This window comes from Coccomyxa subellipsoidea (genome assembly GCF_000258705.1).
Source record: "Coccomyxa subellipsoidea C-169, whole genome shotgun sequence".
NCBI lineage: Eukaryota > Viridiplantae > Chlorophyta > Trebouxiophyceae > Coccomyxaceae > Coccomyxa > Coccomyxa subellipsoidea.
This window is the reverse complement of record NW_005178040.1, coordinates 1,291,079-1,308,588: the sequence shown is the minus strand read 5'-3', so window position 1 is coordinate 1,308,588 and position 17,510 is coordinate 1,291,079. Positions and strand designations below refer to the sequence as shown.

The 17,510-nt window shown below is 55.3% G+C and overlaps 2 protein-coding genes across 2 annotated transcripts; both read left to right on the top strand.

Moving 5' to 3' along the window:
• Positions 1-6,758: 6,758 nt before the first annotated feature.
• Positions 6,759-12,390, top strand: COCSUDRAFT_60888 (hypothetical protein; the record flags this gene model as incomplete). The annotated part of the gene is made up of 11 exons (XM_005650367.1): positions 6,759-6,764; positions 6,928-7,192; positions 7,457-7,606; positions 7,861-8,010; positions 8,290-8,418; positions 8,689-8,901; positions 10,312-10,455; positions 10,759-10,875; positions 11,222-11,365; positions 11,647-11,853; positions 12,098-12,390. The coding sequence occupies 11 exons, from the start codon at positions 6,759-6,761 to the stop codon at positions 12,388-12,390; spliced, it is 1,818 nt and encodes a 605-aa protein (XP_005650424.1).
• Positions 12,391-13,659: 1,269 nt separating this feature from the next.
• On the top strand, positions 13,660-17,047 carry COCSUDRAFT_60887 (hypothetical protein; the record flags this gene model as incomplete). Its single annotated transcript, XM_005650366.1, has 9 exons — positions 13,660-13,741; positions 14,071-14,156; positions 14,286-14,380; positions 14,875-15,017; positions 15,380-15,531; positions 15,832-15,900; positions 16,012-16,116; positions 16,439-16,823; positions 17,001-17,047. The coding sequence occupies 9 exons, from the start codon at positions 13,660-13,662 to the stop codon at positions 17,045-17,047; spliced, it is 1,164 nt and encodes a 387-aa protein (XP_005650423.1).
• Between the last annotated feature and the right edge of the window lie 463 nt (positions 17,048-17,510).

The following is a 17,510-nucleotide window of genomic DNA, read 5'->3' as shown; positions in this document are numbered from 1 at the left end:
GTGTTTGCTTCTAATGTCAAGGGAATTACCGAGCACCATGGCTTCGGATGGATCACAGCAGGTGCGCACCTTATCGGCAAGAAAGATGCTTATTTATGCTGATACAAGTCTATCTTGTTCTGTCTACTTTCAAGCTGCAGCTGTACATGTTCAAAAACACCTTCAGACCGAAGTACCCCCTGAAGGTCTAGATCACTCCCTGACCACTGACGCCACAGCGTGCAAGTTTCAGTCGTGTATAGGAAATTTGGTACACATTTAAGTTGAATTTTTGGCCCATGGCACAGGTGAGGACTACAGCCACCTGTTGGAAGGTGCCTGGGGAGAGGCAGGCGGAAATGTATGGTCCACAGGAGTGGGTCGCAGGCTGGCTCAGCTGCCAAGCTCAGGGCTGCCTCCAATCCCCGGCCGCTTCTCATCGGATGCTGCGGCGTCTGCCTCTGCCTATGCTGCCGCAGGAGCAGCCGCCTCCGCCGACCTTGTTGCCTCGTCTGTAGGTGCTTGCGCTACCAGAAACTCCCTTCAAGCAATGCATTCGCATTCTGTGGTTGAGAAAATCATCATGACGTCCATCCACAGTCTGCAGCAGTGAAGAAAAAATTGCAGCCATGTCCTCAAATCGTCGTGCATGCGCAGGTTCCTCCTGCCTGACCGCTGTGGGCAACGCCACTGCATACACGGCCCTGGCGGCCGCATCGGCAGCAGCCGCAGCCGTCGCAAGCGGGGATTGCGGCATCGCAGCCGCCACAGCTGCCACTGCATCTGCCAGCGCCGGTGCAGCCGCCAATGTGCGTCACTCTGCGCCTGCGACATTTCACAACCTCTGCTGCACTCTCAATCCAGCATACACATGCTTCTGAACAATCTCTGTGGCTGCGCCCCACCTGCAAGAAGTGTAGCTGGGGATATCAGCAGGACATGCCATGACCGTCCTGGAAGGTCCTGCTGCTACGATACAATAGATTGGGTGGTCATTTAATGCATGCGATGTCCATTTTGTTGGTGTCGCGAGGCCCAAGTGGTTGCAGGCCATGCTGGGACCTGACTGGGGAAATCAGAGTCAGTCAGTGACCAGCCCTAGATTGGCTGGAAGCGATGCAATGTGTTCAAGGGAAATTTCAACTTGGAAAGGGGTTCCACTTTCTAATCAACTGGACCCTAAGGTGCCAGCTTGACCTGCTAAACACGAAAGCAATTGGTAGGAAAGGCAGGATGCAAATCCCACATTTCCCCTTGATGTGACAGAATGGCTGCATGCATGCAGGCTTTCGCTGGTGACGGAGCGGCAGCGCGCGCATCCGCGCAGGCGGCAGCGGCCAACGCCGGGGAGGCCAGCCGGCTGGGTTCGTCCGGCGGCGGCAAATGCCCCTCTGGCGGCGCCGCAGCCGCGTACGCTGCCACGACCGCCGCATTTGTGAGCGCGGCCGCCGGCAACGCTGTGGCCTCCGCTTGCGCCGGCCCCAGTGCGGTCCACCTGTGTTTCACGTACAACAGCTCATCCTTTTTGTTAGGGGCTAGTGTGCCATAGCATAATCTCAGGAGCTGCTGAGCACTGCAAGAAGAGATTGTGTTCTGGAACCTGTGTCACAATTCTGGCGTGGTGATGTTTCATCTTTCTGTGATTCATTTGACCGATTTTCAGAGCATGTTAGCCTGCTGCACAGACAGTGGTTTCATGGGCGATTGCAGCACCAGTCTTTGGTTTGCTTCCAGCATTTTTTTGTCAATGCTGCCCTGCCTCCAACAAGGAACCCATTTGGAGAGGTCTTACGATGCAGGTGGAGCGGCCGGGAGGTCGCAGGCCCTGTCAGCGTTGATCGGCGCCGGCCTGGCCGCCTCCAATGCGAGCGCCGAGGCCGCGGCGGGCGGCGCCTCTGCCAGCGCATCGGCGAGCGCGGCTTCGGCCGCCAATGCTGCCTTCTCTGTCGCGGTGAGGGCTGCGTCCACCCGCTTCAGACATGCATCTGCACTGTTTATGAAGGAGCAACGAATGCAGCGGGGTGTCTGCAGAATTTCTGGAGGTGAGGTGTGCCAGAAGAAGCAAGAATTGCTTTCTCGAGAAAGATGATGCACGCACCCATGCATGCAAGATGACGAGAAGGAGACAAAGAGGTGTGCCAAAATTATCTTGTGGCAGTGAATTTGAAGGATGTTTGGTGTGTGTTTTGATCAGAGCGCGGTGGCACTTGGAGACTGCAACACAGCTGCCAGGGCCGCCGCGTCTGCATCAGTCGCTGCAACACAGGCATGCACACATTTTCTCTTAATACTATTATTGTTGTTATAATTGTCACACACTCTTCCTGCCAAGAGGCAAGGTGCGTCCTGCAGACAAGCTGCAGTGAAACGCTGCCACAATCCTACCACTTGTTGGACTCGCCAGATGCAAGCAAGACCCAATCAACCGTGGGCACGGTGCTCAGTACTTATGCCGCCGAGTCCATCTTCTCTTATCATGTCATATTCCACAGAGAATCCATCAGCCTCTTGACGCCTCCGCTGCCGTGCTCTGTGCTAACAACACCCACTGAATCTCCTTGTTTGGATTGCGCTACAAAGGCCTGGTGAGGGTTGCTCATGATGCGAACAGGCAGCGGCAGCCGCCAGTGCAGGGGCGACCATCACAGCAATCCCGGGACCCCCCGCACCCCCCGCCGCGCCGGTGCCCCCCGCCCCAGTCGGCCTCACGCTGCCCAGCGTTGTACCTGTCACCACGCCAACACCCACCGTGCCCACAGGTCGCCTTATTTGATCTTGATATCAACTGACATTGATATCTTCCGCTGTGTCGCGTGCTGATCGTCAAAATTAGTAGTCTGAGAACATCAATTCTCCCAAGTTGCTTCAAGTAGGGTGCAAAGATCCTTCAGATCCTCCGACAAGTTTTGAGGACAGTTGGGGCCTGTCGGGGGGATTTCTCGTTCTCAGAGTGCCTTGCACCTGCAAATTGATCCTACTTCAGGAGGTTCAAGAGTGTGCATAAATGAAAGTGTTGGTTTGGGCCTATTACCTTCTAATATCCTTCAAGCCAGCCAGGGAACTTTTTGATGCAGCCATCCTGGTGCCGCCTGTTCCCGCGGAGGCGCAGGCGACTGCTTCGGCGCTGACGTCCGGCAACGCGCAGGCGGCCGCGACCGCAATCGCCTCAGCCACCAGCCAGCCCGCCGCCCAAGCGCAGGCCACTGCCATTGCGCAAGCCTACGCACAAGGTGACGCAACATGCATATACATCCCAGGCTGAGTAGATTTCCCAGTGCCTGGCTTGCCCGAAAGCCTGCCAGCTGGAGATTTTTGCATGCGCCATAGTCCAGGGAAATCAGAGTCCATGCATTGACATGCTATGCAAGTGGCCTGCATGCGAGTTCGTGGCGGTAAGCTCCGTCCGAGCCTCTGTCTTGTGCCAGATGGTGATGACAAAGGCTGGTCAAGGGCTTCGCAATGAAGATTCCCATTACAACGAAGCACATCGCATGGCTTGAATTTCCTTACGTGTGTTTTGCAGCCGGTGCACCGGACGTCAGGAGTCCCACAGCCGCAACGCTGGCCACAGCTGTGGCCACGGCCGCGCAGCAGAACCCCACCGCAGCCGCCCAAGTCCTCGCCTCCGCCGCCAGCCGTGCGCACCCCATTACTTCTACTTTTGTTTGTCTACCTGCGCCTGCTTAGGCTCAGGATGGCAATCTTCCTCCCCGAGTCTGGCTCCCACTCAACGTGCGCGCATAAAGGAGATATCGCGTTCGTCGTGGCAAGTGGTCCTGGCATAAAGATTGGCAAAATCCACTTCTCCTCCGAAGGAATCCTCCTTGACGCAGAGGATAGTATCAGAGGCCAAGCCAGGAAGGACAGATGATGTCATTCTATTACCAGTTGAAGTGACTGCGATGTGTGCTCAAGATAAGTTCCAGTGTGCAGTGAGCTGATGGGGTGTTCGCGGTTGTGGATCGGTGCAGAGGGTGGGGCGGCGCAGCAGGCCATCGGAGTAGCAACAGCCCGCGCGCTGGCTGAGGGCGGCCCCCCGGCACAGGCGGTGGCGCGCGCATTCGCAATCGCCATTGCCATCTACGGCTGCCCCGGCGTCAAACCCATCATCTCCAGTGAGGCCCCCCTTTCACTGAATGCCTTCCAGTTGAGTGTCATGCTGCCACTGCAGTGAGTAAGCAACCGTTGGAATTACAGCACCTCATGAAGCATGCTAATCATGTCTATATGGCGCTGCTGTACCTTCCATTGCTTGATCATCCTGTCTTTGGCATGCTGTGTTGTAACCCCCCACCCGTAAATAAACCCTGCTCGCATCCAATTGGAACACATGCTGGCACCAGATCTAGGGCATTTCTCTTGTTGCGCAGTTGCAATAGCAGAAGCTGTGGCGATCGGAGGCGGCACGGCTGTGGCGCAGGCGACAGCGTCCGTACCGGCAGTGCAGCAGTGCGCAGTGGGCGACTCAGCTTCGGCCACAGCTGCCGCGCGCGCACAGGCCCCCTCTCTGGGGGGACCCTCCTCCCAGGCATGTTCACCTTTCTCTCCTGCTTAGCCTTTCACGATCCCGGCACCAATTTGAGCCAGGGATGTAGGAAGGAATTCAGGGGCTATTCTGCCATAGGAAGGGCCACACTGGGTTGAGAGTGCCAATCCACACTTCTCCTGCTTGACGTTGATTCCATGTGCTGCGGTGCGGTGGGATTTATGGATGGAATTGTGAGCCTTTTGGGGGTTGATGTTATAATATTCATGAAGAAACATTGAGGTTCCCTCGCAGGGCGCCAACCCGCCGCTGGCCGCTCCGCCCATTGCAGCGCCGCCGGGCGCCCCGTCACCGCCGCCCCTCGCATTTATCCTCGGATCGCCACCACCGGTGCTGCCTGCTGCTGCTGCTCCCCCCCTGCCAGGTGACTCAGTGCGACTCAATATGTCCCTGATATTTTGCATTCGTCCCTTCTCATCATTGCTGAATGCATGCAGCTGGGAGCCCTGCAGAGTGTATCCCTGATGCTGTCCAAGTGCATCTCAAGAGCACTTCTTCTGCATGACATCCGCAAGAGCCAGCTGATTTCTCAGCTGAGCCTTGGGGTGTGTGTGGTGCAGCCGAGCTGCAGGCGACGGCGCAGGCGACTGCTTCGGCGCTGGCGTCCGGCAACACGCAGGCGGCGGCCACCGCGATAGCATCAGCCACCACCGTTCCGGCCGCCCAGGCGCAGGCGCAAGCACTCGCCATTGCATATGCCCAAGGTAGCATTCCTCTTCTACGACAAACATCCTGTGCCGTGCGCCGTTTTGTAATGGCCCGATGAGAGATGGAAGTTTGCTGCTGCGCTGTACTCTGCACCTTCAGGACATGAGAAGAAGGCACAGTTCAGTACTTCAGCAATGTAATGGGTGCAGTTCAGTCAGATCACTTTCAGGCATAAAACAAAGGCGCCAGCAACCTTGCAACCTGCTGTGAAGACACTTGCCAGTTGTACAAAGTACAGCTGAACAATCTTGTGTATTTGAAGGGCAACTCACGCATTCACATGTGCAGATCATCACAGTTGAAGTGCTCAGAAGCTTGTTTGTGTGCGGCTCTGCAGCGGGAGCGCCCAGTGCTAGCAGTCCCACAGCGGCTGCCATCGCGACTGCGCTGGCCAGCGCAGCGCAGAGCAACGTCAACGCGGCTGCACAAGTCATCGCGCAAGCATCCGCCCGTGCGTACCTCTTTGCCTTACTGCCTTTGCAAGTGCTTATCAGACTTCTGTCAAAACAGGCCCTCCGGCAACCTCTGAGCCCTGCAAGGCATATGCAACGTGATGTAAGAAGCCCCATATTTTAACACATTGTAGAAATGCTGGTAGCCTATAATTGCAGCTTGTCTGCAGATGCACCGTGCCTCAGGCAGAGATAATGACAATTGATCGCCCAAGCAGCAGTGGCTTGCGGCACTGAGTGATACTGCAGACGCACCTTGCCTCTGGCAGGAAAAGCATACAAATGTAATTAAATGTGAACAAGCCTGACCAGCGGTGGCTTGTTGCAGTGAGTGAGACGTCTCGTCAAGCGGTGGCGGTTGCTTCTGCGCGTGCTCTGGCGTCCGGCGGGCCGGCAGCTCTGGCGGTGGCTCGCGCGTATGCTGTTGCCATTGCAATCTACGGCTGCCCCGGCGTCAAACCCACCATTGCCAGTGCGTCTTAGCCCTTTCACCCGTCCTTGGCATGTCAACATGTTATCATTCCTTGTTTGCCCAAGTCAATTTCAGGTTCAAACAGTCCTGCAGGTAGGCTGACATGCAGCTTCACTTAATGTCTCAAGTCCTTTTGTCTTTGATCTGTGAGGAGCAGCAGCACAGCGCTCAGCATGTTCGGAAGCCTGTCAGATGTGGAAAAACCTGTCAGAGACGCCTAAGGCAGTCACCACAATGCTGTATGAGCTTGTACTTTGCGAGTGACGAATACAGCAAAGTGAAGGCGGCCTTTTCCTGATGGCACGCAGTTGCTATCGCGGAGGCTGTGGCGATTGGAGGCGGCACGGCGGTGGCAGAAGCAACTGCTTCGGTCCCGGCCGTGCAACAATGCGCCACCGGCGACCCGGCCGCCGCCACAGCCGCCGCGCGCGCACAGGCCCCCTCGCTGGGGGGACCCTCCTCCCAGGCCTGCTCACTGTTCCCTCCCAACATATTCTCTAAGACCCCAGCATGAACTTGCTTGTAGGCCTGTCTGTGCATCGCTTTTATTCCCATCTGAATTCCTTTTCATGTTGGCAGTTGAGACTGGCACCTTAGGATCATGTGGGTCACAAATTGAATCAGGGGTCCAGCCTAGGAAGCCCAGTTCTGAAGGGTGTCTTGGGTGTCTGGGTTTAAAGCGTTGCTTCAGATTTCATGTGAAGGATTCTGAGCGAGGATGGGGATTGAATATGTAAGAGTTGTGGGGGAAATTTGTTTTTTTCTCCCAGGGCGCCAACCCGCCACTGGCCGCTCCGCCGCTGGCCGCGCCGCCGGGGGCCCCTTCCCCGCCGCCCCTTGCATTCACCCTCGGATCGCCGCCGCCGCTCGGCGCTAAATCCCCGCCCCCCGGCGCTCTCGGACCGCCTCCCCCGCTCGGCATCAGCCTCGTCGGAGTGCCTCCCGCTCTCGCACCGCTGCCCAGCACTCTTGTTGGCGGCCTGTCGCCCCCGCCTGCCGGATTCGGCGTCGGCTCTCCGCCCCCCGTCGGACCAGGTGATGCTCCCTTTTGCGACACTGTACGGCACGGCTTAACAGGCATGTGCCATTTTGGTTTGTGGTCCAGCAAGACAAAGCTCCTGGTGTTATTGACACCCAGTATGCTTTCAGTACAAACAGTCAGTTGGCGACATGGGAAGCTTTGCCATGCTGAAGAACAGAGCAAGATGAGCAGCATGCGCTTCAGTAGCAGACTTTCTGTTCATGTGCGGAAGATAGGCAGCTTGTGCTTTGTTTTCATGTTGGAGTTATGATGCACAGGTGGGGTGATCGGTGCGCCACCGCCGCTGCCGCTGGCTGTGCTCGGCCCTGCGCCATCCATTGCTCCGGGCGGCGCCCAGCCTCCTCCAGTCACGGGCGCCGGAGCTTCGCCCCCGCCGATCGGATTTGCAGGGTCGCCACCTCCACTAGGTCAGCTATTCCTTCCGCCACAGGCTGCAGTAGATGTTGCGCAGTTCAAAAGGGCGTGCAGGGATATTGAATGCTTTTGATGCACATCCGCTGCCACCCTCCTGTCATGGCAAGCTGTCCTCGGAAGATTTATGGAATCAGCAGCAGCAGTGGAGTATTGCTCTTGATTTGCACAGCAAATCAGCTGCAATTGCAAGTGGAAGCTTTGAGAGGTGGTTGTGTCATGCATCAGAGATATGAATGCGAATCTGCAGGTGCCAAAGTGGGGGCACCACCGCCGCTGCCGCTGGCTGTGCTCGGACCTGCGCCATCCATTGCTCCTGGCGGCGCCCAGCCTCCTCCAGTCACGGGCGCCGGAGCTTCGCCCCCGCCGATTGGATTTGCAGGGTCGCCACCTCCGCTAGGTCAGCTATTCCTTCCGCCACAGGCTGCAGTAGATGTTGCGCAGTTCAAAAACATCTTCTGCAGGCGACTGCAGGGCGTGCAGGGATATTGTATGCTTTTGATGCACAGCCGCTGCCACTTCCTGTCATGGCAAGCTGTCCTCGAAAGATTTATATAATCAATAGCAGCAGTGGAGTATTGCTCTGAATTTGCACAGCAAATCAGCTGCAATTGCAAGTGGAAGCTTTGAGAGGTGGCTGTGTCATGCATCAGAGATATGAATACATGCGAATCTGCAGGTGCCAAAGTGGGGGCACCACCGCCGCTGCCGCTGGCTGTGCTCGGTCCTGCCCCATCTGGTACCCCACCGCCTGCCCTTGGCGGGTCACCGCCGCCTGCCGGGGCTATCGGGTCACCGCCCCCCATCGGTATGCACCTTTTGCGCCTAGACTCGTGGAAAAAAATTCTGGCAATGCTCAGTCCAGCATATGTGAGATCAACCTGCCCATTTCCTGTGCAAGGCCATTGCTGGCATGTACGTATCGCTAAGTGGCCCTCTGTTCGTGTGTGGTCTCAAAAAAGCATTCGCCAGATATGGATAGGACTGAGCAAATAAGGTGTGATGCACAAAGTTGATGACCATCATCCAGCAAACAGCTTTTCAGCTTACAGCTATTAGTGAGTATGTGTTGTTCCAGGAGCGCCACCTCCGCTTCCCACAGCTGTCACACCGAGCGCTGTCTCTGGCGCGTCGCCCCCACCGGCCCTGGGATCCCCCCCTCCTGCAGGAGCCGCCTCTCCACCGCCAGGTTTTGCGCCCCCACCAGCTGGTGTGGCCGTGGGTCCCCCAGCTGGGCCCCCAGCCGGCGGAGCCTCGCCACCGCCGGCAGGGGGTTCCCCACCGCCATTGGGTCCTCCTCCTGCTGGCACAGGCTGATTTGGCACAGTACAAGGAGAGATGAGATGAAGTACAAGGTCCACAATAAATCTACACTGCAAGATTCGTGGCACTGAGAGGTTTAATGTTGAATTCTTCTTGATCGCTGCATAAAGGGATTTGTTGAAGTCAGTTTTGATGAGTGAGAAAGATTGCATGCATGTGATACAGAGCTGCAGTGAGCCTCCTGGGAGGCTATTTTGTCGGTAGCGTAGGATGCAATTTTGAAGTGCTCCTGATTTACACATGCTGCCCTCTTGCCCAAATGCAGTTGTTGGTACCGCTTGTGTGCACTGCGGCTTGCCAGTTGGTTTGAATAATTTGCATCTTCTGCAGTGCATCGAGTATGAAGTAAAGTTGGCTGTCGTGAGTGGCAAAACCCTCTCCGGTTTGGGAGGGAAGGAAGCTGTAATGCAAATACAGGGTATGGTAGCTGCAGACAACCTCATGCAAATGCATATTTCGTAGCACCATGCCACCTAGGCTTGCAATCGCGCAGGTTGTGCCTCACATTATCGCTAGGAAGCAGCCATGAGCATGTGAACAGCCCTGGTACTCTTGAATTGAATTTTCAGATCTTGAAAGACATGTAGTGGCATACTCCTGCTTGAGCGTGGGGGCAGAAGATCCGAATCTTCTGAATTCAAATTATGACGCATGCTGGCGTATCCGTCCCCAAAAATTTGCAAGGTGATGAGTCGGCTCATCTCGGAGATGAAATCCCTCAGAATCTCGATCTGTCTTCACGGAAGAAATTGTCTCGATTGCTGAATGCTAGTGAATAATTCAGAACAAGGAAAGGGCCTCAACGGAAGCTGCGGAAGTTGTGAGATAATCCTGGTCCTTTCGGCAGCCTGTCCGATCAAATGATGGCGTGCAGATCACTTACCGTCTGCCTCCTTGGTTTCTGCTTGCTTTCATGGCAGTCTGTCAGCTGCCAGAATCAGACGGAACCTTCCCAGCTGGTATTGCTGCCTCTGCCAAACTGTTCAGGAAAGACCAAAGATTTGCTGGCTTGCAGAACAATCTCAACCTGAGCTAAGACAGAAAAGATCACTTTTGCCGATTTCCAGTCACTCTCTGGATGGACATATCCCTTTGTGCAGTGTCCTCCAGGTGTCTACTGTGCCTACACCAAATCCTGTGGTAAGAGCAGAGCAGGAGGCAGCCTCCCCACCACTGCCAGCTGCAGGACCGCTGGCCGGTATGCACTTCACAATTTTGAACCCTTTCTTTCTGTTGCTGCTGCTGATCAGCATGTAAAGTGGCTGAAGGTGATTTGGGCATGCATGCATGCATGCATGCATGCATGCATGCACTCACACCCACATGATGCGATGCATGCCGCAAATTGAGAACAGGTACGGCATTCTGGTGATTACAGGTGAGCTGCAAGCTTCAGCCGCGTCCACAGCGCAGGCGATCACCATTGGGGACACGCAGGCAGCAGCAAGCGCCCTGGCATCAGTGAAGACCCCTGAGGAGGCGCAGGCCGCGGCCACAGCCATTGCAAGCGCTTATGGTCTTGGTGCTGGCCCGCTGCTCTGCTTTGGCCTTTCCAGTAGCCCTGCTGAGTGCTTTTAATCCTTTCCCAAGTGCCTGCTTGCACAGACTAACTCATGAAAAGTAAGGAGATTTGCCAGTTCATGTGGGAAATCGACCCAGCTCGGTCTTATCTGAAAGTGAAGACTGTTCACATGAGGCCGTGCCTCCCTAGCTGGCTTAGCACACATATCTTTGACAGCCTTCAACTGCCTTGCTTGTGGTGGTCATGCTTTAAATTCTTTGGATGTTCGGTAGCATGTGATGGTGTGGTAGTTGTGCCTTGCAGCCAACTCTCCCAGCAGCGATACCAGCCCAATAGTGGAGACACTGGCATCCGTCCTGACCGGCGCGGCGCAGAGCAACGCGACTGCCACCGCTCTTGTCATAGCCGCTGCAGCAGCCAGTAAGACACCTTGCCAATTCTCTACACACTCTACTGTCTTGCCTTTCGGTGACCTACATCCACATGCTCCGTGTGAAGGCCCCTCTTTTGTGGCCGAGCCATCTGACCTCCTCAGGAGTCCTCCGGCAAGGCTGTGAAGGGCTCATTTTCTAATTTACTGATCAGTTACGTCCAGATGCCCCCTGTCAGTGTTATGGCGGAGCAACCTGATCATATCAGGCGAGGCTGTGAAATCCTGAAAGAAGGGTTGGAAATAGAGCTGGATGAGACATTTCCCAGCTCCTACAGATCTATGATCCAGGTGCGCGAATTTTCAGAATCTGATGAGATGTTTGCATATGAGCAGAGGGCGGAGCAGCGCAGCAGGCAGTGGGGCTGGCTTCTGCAAGAGCCTTCACAAAAGGGGGAGCTCCTGCGCAGGCACTGGCGCGCGCATTTGCCATTGCCATCGGCTTCTACGGCTGCCCGAATGTGCAGCCCATCATATATGGTAGGCCGCTGCATTTGGTCTTCCTTGTGCTGGTCTTGCAGGTATTGTCCCCAATGCTGCACCCACTTGTTGCACTTCATCAGCTGGGCCCATATCTTCTCCGCTGGCTTTGGGTGACGTTCCTCAAGTGCAGACTATCCAGACCTTGTGGCATCTAATGATGTGTGGTAATGAGCATGCAGGGTTTGTCTGAGATAGTTTGTAGTGAGTGCTGCAAAGTGAAGTGTTGAAGTGCACCAAAAGGTAAAGTAAAGCACTTTAAAGTGCAAGCTGCTTTGCAGTGGCTGCTTCTCATGGCGGCAGGACACTGGCGGATGCCGCCGCAGCTGTGCCGGCGGTGCAGGAGTGCGCTGTCGGCAACGCTGCCGATGCATCAGCGGTTGCGAGAGCACAGACGCTCATCCTGACGGCCAGCGGACCGCTGCCTGGTCCGACTGGTTTCAGGGCCCCCGGGCTCCCCTCACATCTGCCGCCACCTGTCAGCGGAGGTGAGAGTGTTGCACAATTTTACCCATTGCGTTTTGAGGTCTAGCTAGTCGGTGAAACTCTTTAAATCCTCTTCGGCCGCGTCTTTGGGGACACAAGCGGCATAGTAGTAGCCCTGTTGAGGCAAAAGATTCTGCTGTTGCTATTCATAGTCCTGTGTGCGTGATTCTGTATACTTCAAGAGTATTCGGCTTGTCACATCTGCCAGGGGGGCCTGGTGTCATCAGACAATTCATGATGTTTCAGGTGAGGTCATTGGTGCGCCTTCGCCGCTACCATTGGCAGTGCTCGGCCCTCCGCCGTCCATCACCCCAGTTGAAGCTCCACCGCCGGCTTTTACACCACCGCCGCTAGCAGCACCTCCAATTGAGGTACAGCCTGGGGGTCCCCCCACTCCACCACTGCCCTCCTCGCCTCCGCCAGCTGGTCCCCCAGAGTTACCCCCACCTGTGGCCACAGCTGGCCCAGCCTCGCCCTCGCCCCCACCGCCGCCGCCACCACCACCGCCGCCCCCGCCACCGCCGCCTGAGTCTGCATGAATAGATTGGCAGAGGATCACCTCCTAAGCAGCCACGGCAGCAGGGCATGTTGCTGACGGAAGCAACGTATGCAAGCTTGAGCATAGGAAACTCTCTTTTTATATGCTGCACATGAGTTTCTTCTTATGTGGGGTTTGGTGAAGGCTGTCTGTGGAGTAAGGCCTCAAGGAAAGTGCTGCAGGATGATTTCCAGGGCAAACTGTTGCATTTTGATTGTGTTTCCTTGGCGCCATGCGTTATATGGAGGTGGGCGCATGGGGAGTGCAGGGATTAGTAAGAGTAAGGGAAGACTGCTGCAGGTTCAGTGTGAGGCTGTGAAATGGGGTTTGTCATCCATATTATGTTGCATTAAATTTGGCTCAGTACGCAAGAACGACAGACTGCCTGTCTACCAGGATGCAAAAAGCTATGGTTGGCTTCATTTGCTGAACCTGTAATGATTCAGTGTTCCGTATCTTCGGTCCAAACCTGTATGTTGTGCGTGACAAATTCACGACAAGCTTCCTCAGTATCATGGCCATGCATCATGGCTGCATCGTGGACATCTGGTCATCATGATCATGCATGCAGGAGATGTGTAAGATGACGCATGCAGCCAGCTGGCTTGCCCGATCTCCAAGATGATTATGGTGGATCGAATAAAATGAAGACAACATTCTGTCCTCAAAGACTCTTGGGAAAATTTCCTGTTCCTTTTTCTCCTGGAAGTGCACCTGAGTTCATTAGAGAATAGGACGCGAGCTGCGAACTCCTGTTTCTGGGACAAGCTCGGTCCTTTCGGCAAGCGGGCGCTGCCATGGCGTCCTGCTCGCTCTTCGTGTGCTTGCTGGCCTTCTGCCTGCTTTCTCCCTCTTGCATGGGAGCCCGACTGCCGCCTGGACTGAACACCACCTTCCCAGGTAATGATCCGACCGACCATATATGGGCCTTCGGGACATGCAGTCTTGGCATCTTTTGCACAGGAGCTTGATCGAGGGGAACATCATCACCTCTGCAAATGTCGATCCAAGGCCATTTGCACCTTAAAATTGAAGTGCGTTGTCAAAATCCTATAGGGATAAAAGTCACAGTTACAGGCTGTCAATTGGACGTGCCACCCCCCACGCAGATGGCCTTGCAGTGTACTTGCCATGCATGGAGGAGACTAGCACATTGACACATTTCTGAGCCCTGCTAAAATGCAGCATGTCCACATGCACAGTACCCAGCGCATTTCATTGGAACGCAGTTGAAGTTGATCTGTTGGTGGAGCCATGGATGCCATCAGGGATGCACAGCCGCAAGCTGGCTCAGGGTGGCATCAACCTGCCCCCCTTCCCCAGTGTTGGACAGACAGGACCCCAGGCGGCAGGTATGCATGCCTGAGTAACCAGCTTGCCTGCATGCATGATAACACATGACGTGTCTTTGTTCAACTGCATCCATTGATGTAAACAGCTTGAGCACTACACATGGCAGATTGTACTCTTTGTGCATACAATGCTGACCCAAGCATGCCTTTCTGTTCCAGCCAATGCAGCAGTCTACAGCGCAGCTGCAGCAGCGTCATCCGCAGCAATTGTTGCCCAGTTGGTTGGTGAGACACTCACCTCTTCTTCAGCTCGTTGTGGTTCTCTGCGTCCTCATTGGCTTGACTGGGCATGTCTATGAAGTGCAATGGCACATGCTGCATGCTCCCAGATGAGCGTGTGGTTTGGCCGGGGTCTCAGGTCAGTGCAATGTCCTGGATGGAGTCGCTCTGGCCGCGGACACTGCAACAGCTGCAGGTGAGACCGACATGAAGCCACAGTGACTGTTTGAGATGCATGCTCGGAATGAGATGCAGCCAGCATTTGCAGTAAGCTGCTCCCCTTTCAGGAGCAAGTGTCGTGACTTGGCCGTCATCTGTTTCTCAGCTGGAGCAAGTGCGGCAGCAGTGGCAGCAGGGGCCTGTGGCACAGGCGCTTATGTGGCAGCTGCTGCATCAGCGACGGCTGCTGCAGCTTCCTATGTGCGCACTCCTCACACCATACCTAGTCTTACAGATTTCCAATAAACACCGACTTCAGAGGATATCTGAATTTCAGCAATTTGTCCTTTCCTCAATAGCAGCTGAACAGCTATCCTGACATCTGCATTGGGGATGGTCACTGGCAGAAGCAGCGCCATTGTCTATCCTGGAAGTCCAAATGTGACCTTCACGTTTGCAAACACAGGCTGCAATTGGCAATGGTGCGCTGGCTCAACAAGCAGCAAGCTCTGCAAATGCGTAAGCCTCTCACTAACGTCTTGCACTACAATGCTCTCTGGGCAATACTAATTTGCTTCAGCTGGCTTGCTTCATAATACCATCTGCCTTGTCCATGTGTCATGAGGGCCATGTCCACAGCTTGCAGGCTTTTATGGCTTCTGAATTTTCTAGCTGTAATCACCGAGCTTGGTGTGTTATAACAATAAGAATAATCACCAAGCTTTGGTTAACTTTTTGAGTCGCTGCCAATTCAGGAATGCGCAAGCTGCATCGATCCTGGCCAGCGTTGGCGGGGGCAGCTGCGGCCCCACGAGCTCGCGCTTCTACGTTGAGTCATCAGTCACCGCCATCACGGCAATCGCTGCTGCGTCGTCCGCCACCTCTGTTGCCCAAGCATGTGAGCATGTCCCTGCCCCTCATGCGCTCAAAAGTTGACAGCCCCGTGCTGGTATCTGTAGCACCTTTGTGTTTGTGCTGCCTTCCCGTATAAAGTTTACTCAGAGAGATATGCTCATGTTACATGAGTCATGTAGCCTCTAAGGACTAAAGCCTATGGCTCATAGTGGGTCAAACACGATGTGATGAAACATATTTTATGCATGCATGAACACGCAGTGAATGCAGGAAGCCATTGTGACTCGTATGGCCTGATCAACGCAGATCCAGAGTTAGAAAAGTTGAGGAGCTTGGCAGTTTGCATGCATGCAAGGAGGCAGAAGGCTGTCAAGATAATGCTTCTGGATCCATGACTGGGCGCAGGCGGTGCATCGGTGTCTGTGGCGGTGGCCGTCTCGGCGTCTTCGGCGGGGTCCCAGGCGACAGCGGCCGCATCAGCCGCCACCTCTGCCGGCTCCAGCACTGCAGCCGCCGCAGCCACCGCGGCCGGCAATGGCGCCTCCGCAGCCGCATCGGTCTGACTCCTTCATCCCTTGTTGGGGTTCCTTGAATGGAGAATATTCATAACAAGTGGCGCCCGCAGCAGCCGCGTGGCCAATCGGCTCGAATGAATTCTTGCTTTTTGCTTGCATTCCATGAGGTTGGCTGAATGTTGCTACATCATCATCATCGACCCCGGAGTCTAAGGGTAATATGATATTCCAGGGTGACAAGCAATTGCAAAGGCGAATCGACCTGAGGTGGATTGGCAAAAATCTGGCTGTGGAGCATTTCTATACGCTGCAGAAAAATGATCAGATTTATGCGGTGTGCAGGCAAGTGCGTCTTCGAACTGCGGCGGAGCTGTGTCAGCGTCTGTGTCCGTCTCTGTCGCTGTCGCTGTGGTGAGTCCATTGGAACATACTAATAAAGACTCATGCAGACTGCAGATCAGGGAAAAGCTGTGTCGGTGTCTCACAGTGACGGTGACTGGACGTTGTAATGTTTCTGTGCAGTCTGCCTCTACTGCGGTCAGCACCGGCAAGGCCACGGGCGGGCTGCCTGCTTCTGCGCCGCCAGTGTCTGCCGCCCCCGCTCCGCCTGTCCCAGGACTGCCCCCAGTGCCAGGCATGCACCAATGACGCCATCATGCCCTTGTGTTTGATGCATGTACACAGCGGTGCATGAGGTGCAAAGGCCTAGTCCGGGGGCCTAGGATACCCGATGTAGGCTACTGCCGTTTATAAGAGGTTCAGGCCTGTGTGAAACAGCCTCAACACTGCCCTCTTCCAAGGCAATGTCGGCCACCACACGCAAAAAGTTTGATAGATATCTTCAGACGCTACTTGCTGATTGTGTTGCACATGGGACTTCGCTGCTTCCTGCCAACTTGCAGCTCTGCCAAAGTGCTACAGCTCCAAGACGGGTGAATCTGCTGCACAGGGGGTGGTGGAGTTGCACCCGGCGGCGGGCCCATTGGCGGCTCGCCGCCCCCCGCAGGATTTGGGGGGTCCCCACCACCGGCTGGGGGTGCTGCCACTCCGCCAGCACCAGGGGGAGGCCTTGTGGCCGGGGGACCCCCACCAGGTGCACCTGCACGCCCCGGGGGGTCCCCGCCCCCGGCAGGAGCCGGGGGATCCCCCCCACCGGCGGGCGGCGGCGCCGTCAACCCGCCACCGCCAGGGGGAGGCCTCTTTGCAACGGGGGGGCCCCCACCGAGTGCATCCGGCGGCACACCCCCTCCCCCACCATCCGGCGGTGGTGCCGCCAGTCCCCCACCCGGTGCGCTGCGGCCTCTGGCTTGTGCTTCTTCCATGGAATTACTATGGTGATATCGCTTCGCTACAGAGAGATCAGCTCAGTTGGCAAGGTTGGCGTCACATTGTTTCACAAGGTACAGTACAGAGTAAAGGGCATGACTTAAGACTTAAGACTTCATGATCCAGTTCGAGGACGTGCAAATGGTGTTTTTTCAACTGAAGCACTGTCGTGTGCCTGTCTGCAGCCTTTGCCGCCGGCAATCCACCTCCTGGCGGCGCAGCCTTCCCCTGAGGATCTTTGTGACAATACAGCTGATAAGCACCTGCAGTTACTGTTTTGAGGAGCTGTGCAGCAAGTGAGAGTTGCAGCTGGCACTATGAAAATCTTTTGTCAAGTGTGTTGTATTGTGAAGCTCTGCAGCAGAAAGTCCTGTTGGTCAAAGCACTGGAAGGACAACAGCCAATGGTTGCCAACTTGGCTTGATGTTTTTGCAGGGAAGTGTACGTGAAGTACCAGCAAAGGGCGCACTTTGTTACAATGTTAGTAATGTTGGCTGCTGGTAATTGAGTCCAGACACTCTGGAACGTCCTTTCTGGGGGAGATCCAATGATCATCATGATGTTGGGAACTGCTCGACATGATAGAGACAGGAAAATATGGTCACTGCTGCGGGTGATAGGTTGTATATTTCTTGGTTTTGCGCCCTGAAGGTCGACAAAGTATGTTTGTGGCATCATTGGATTTGATCACTTTG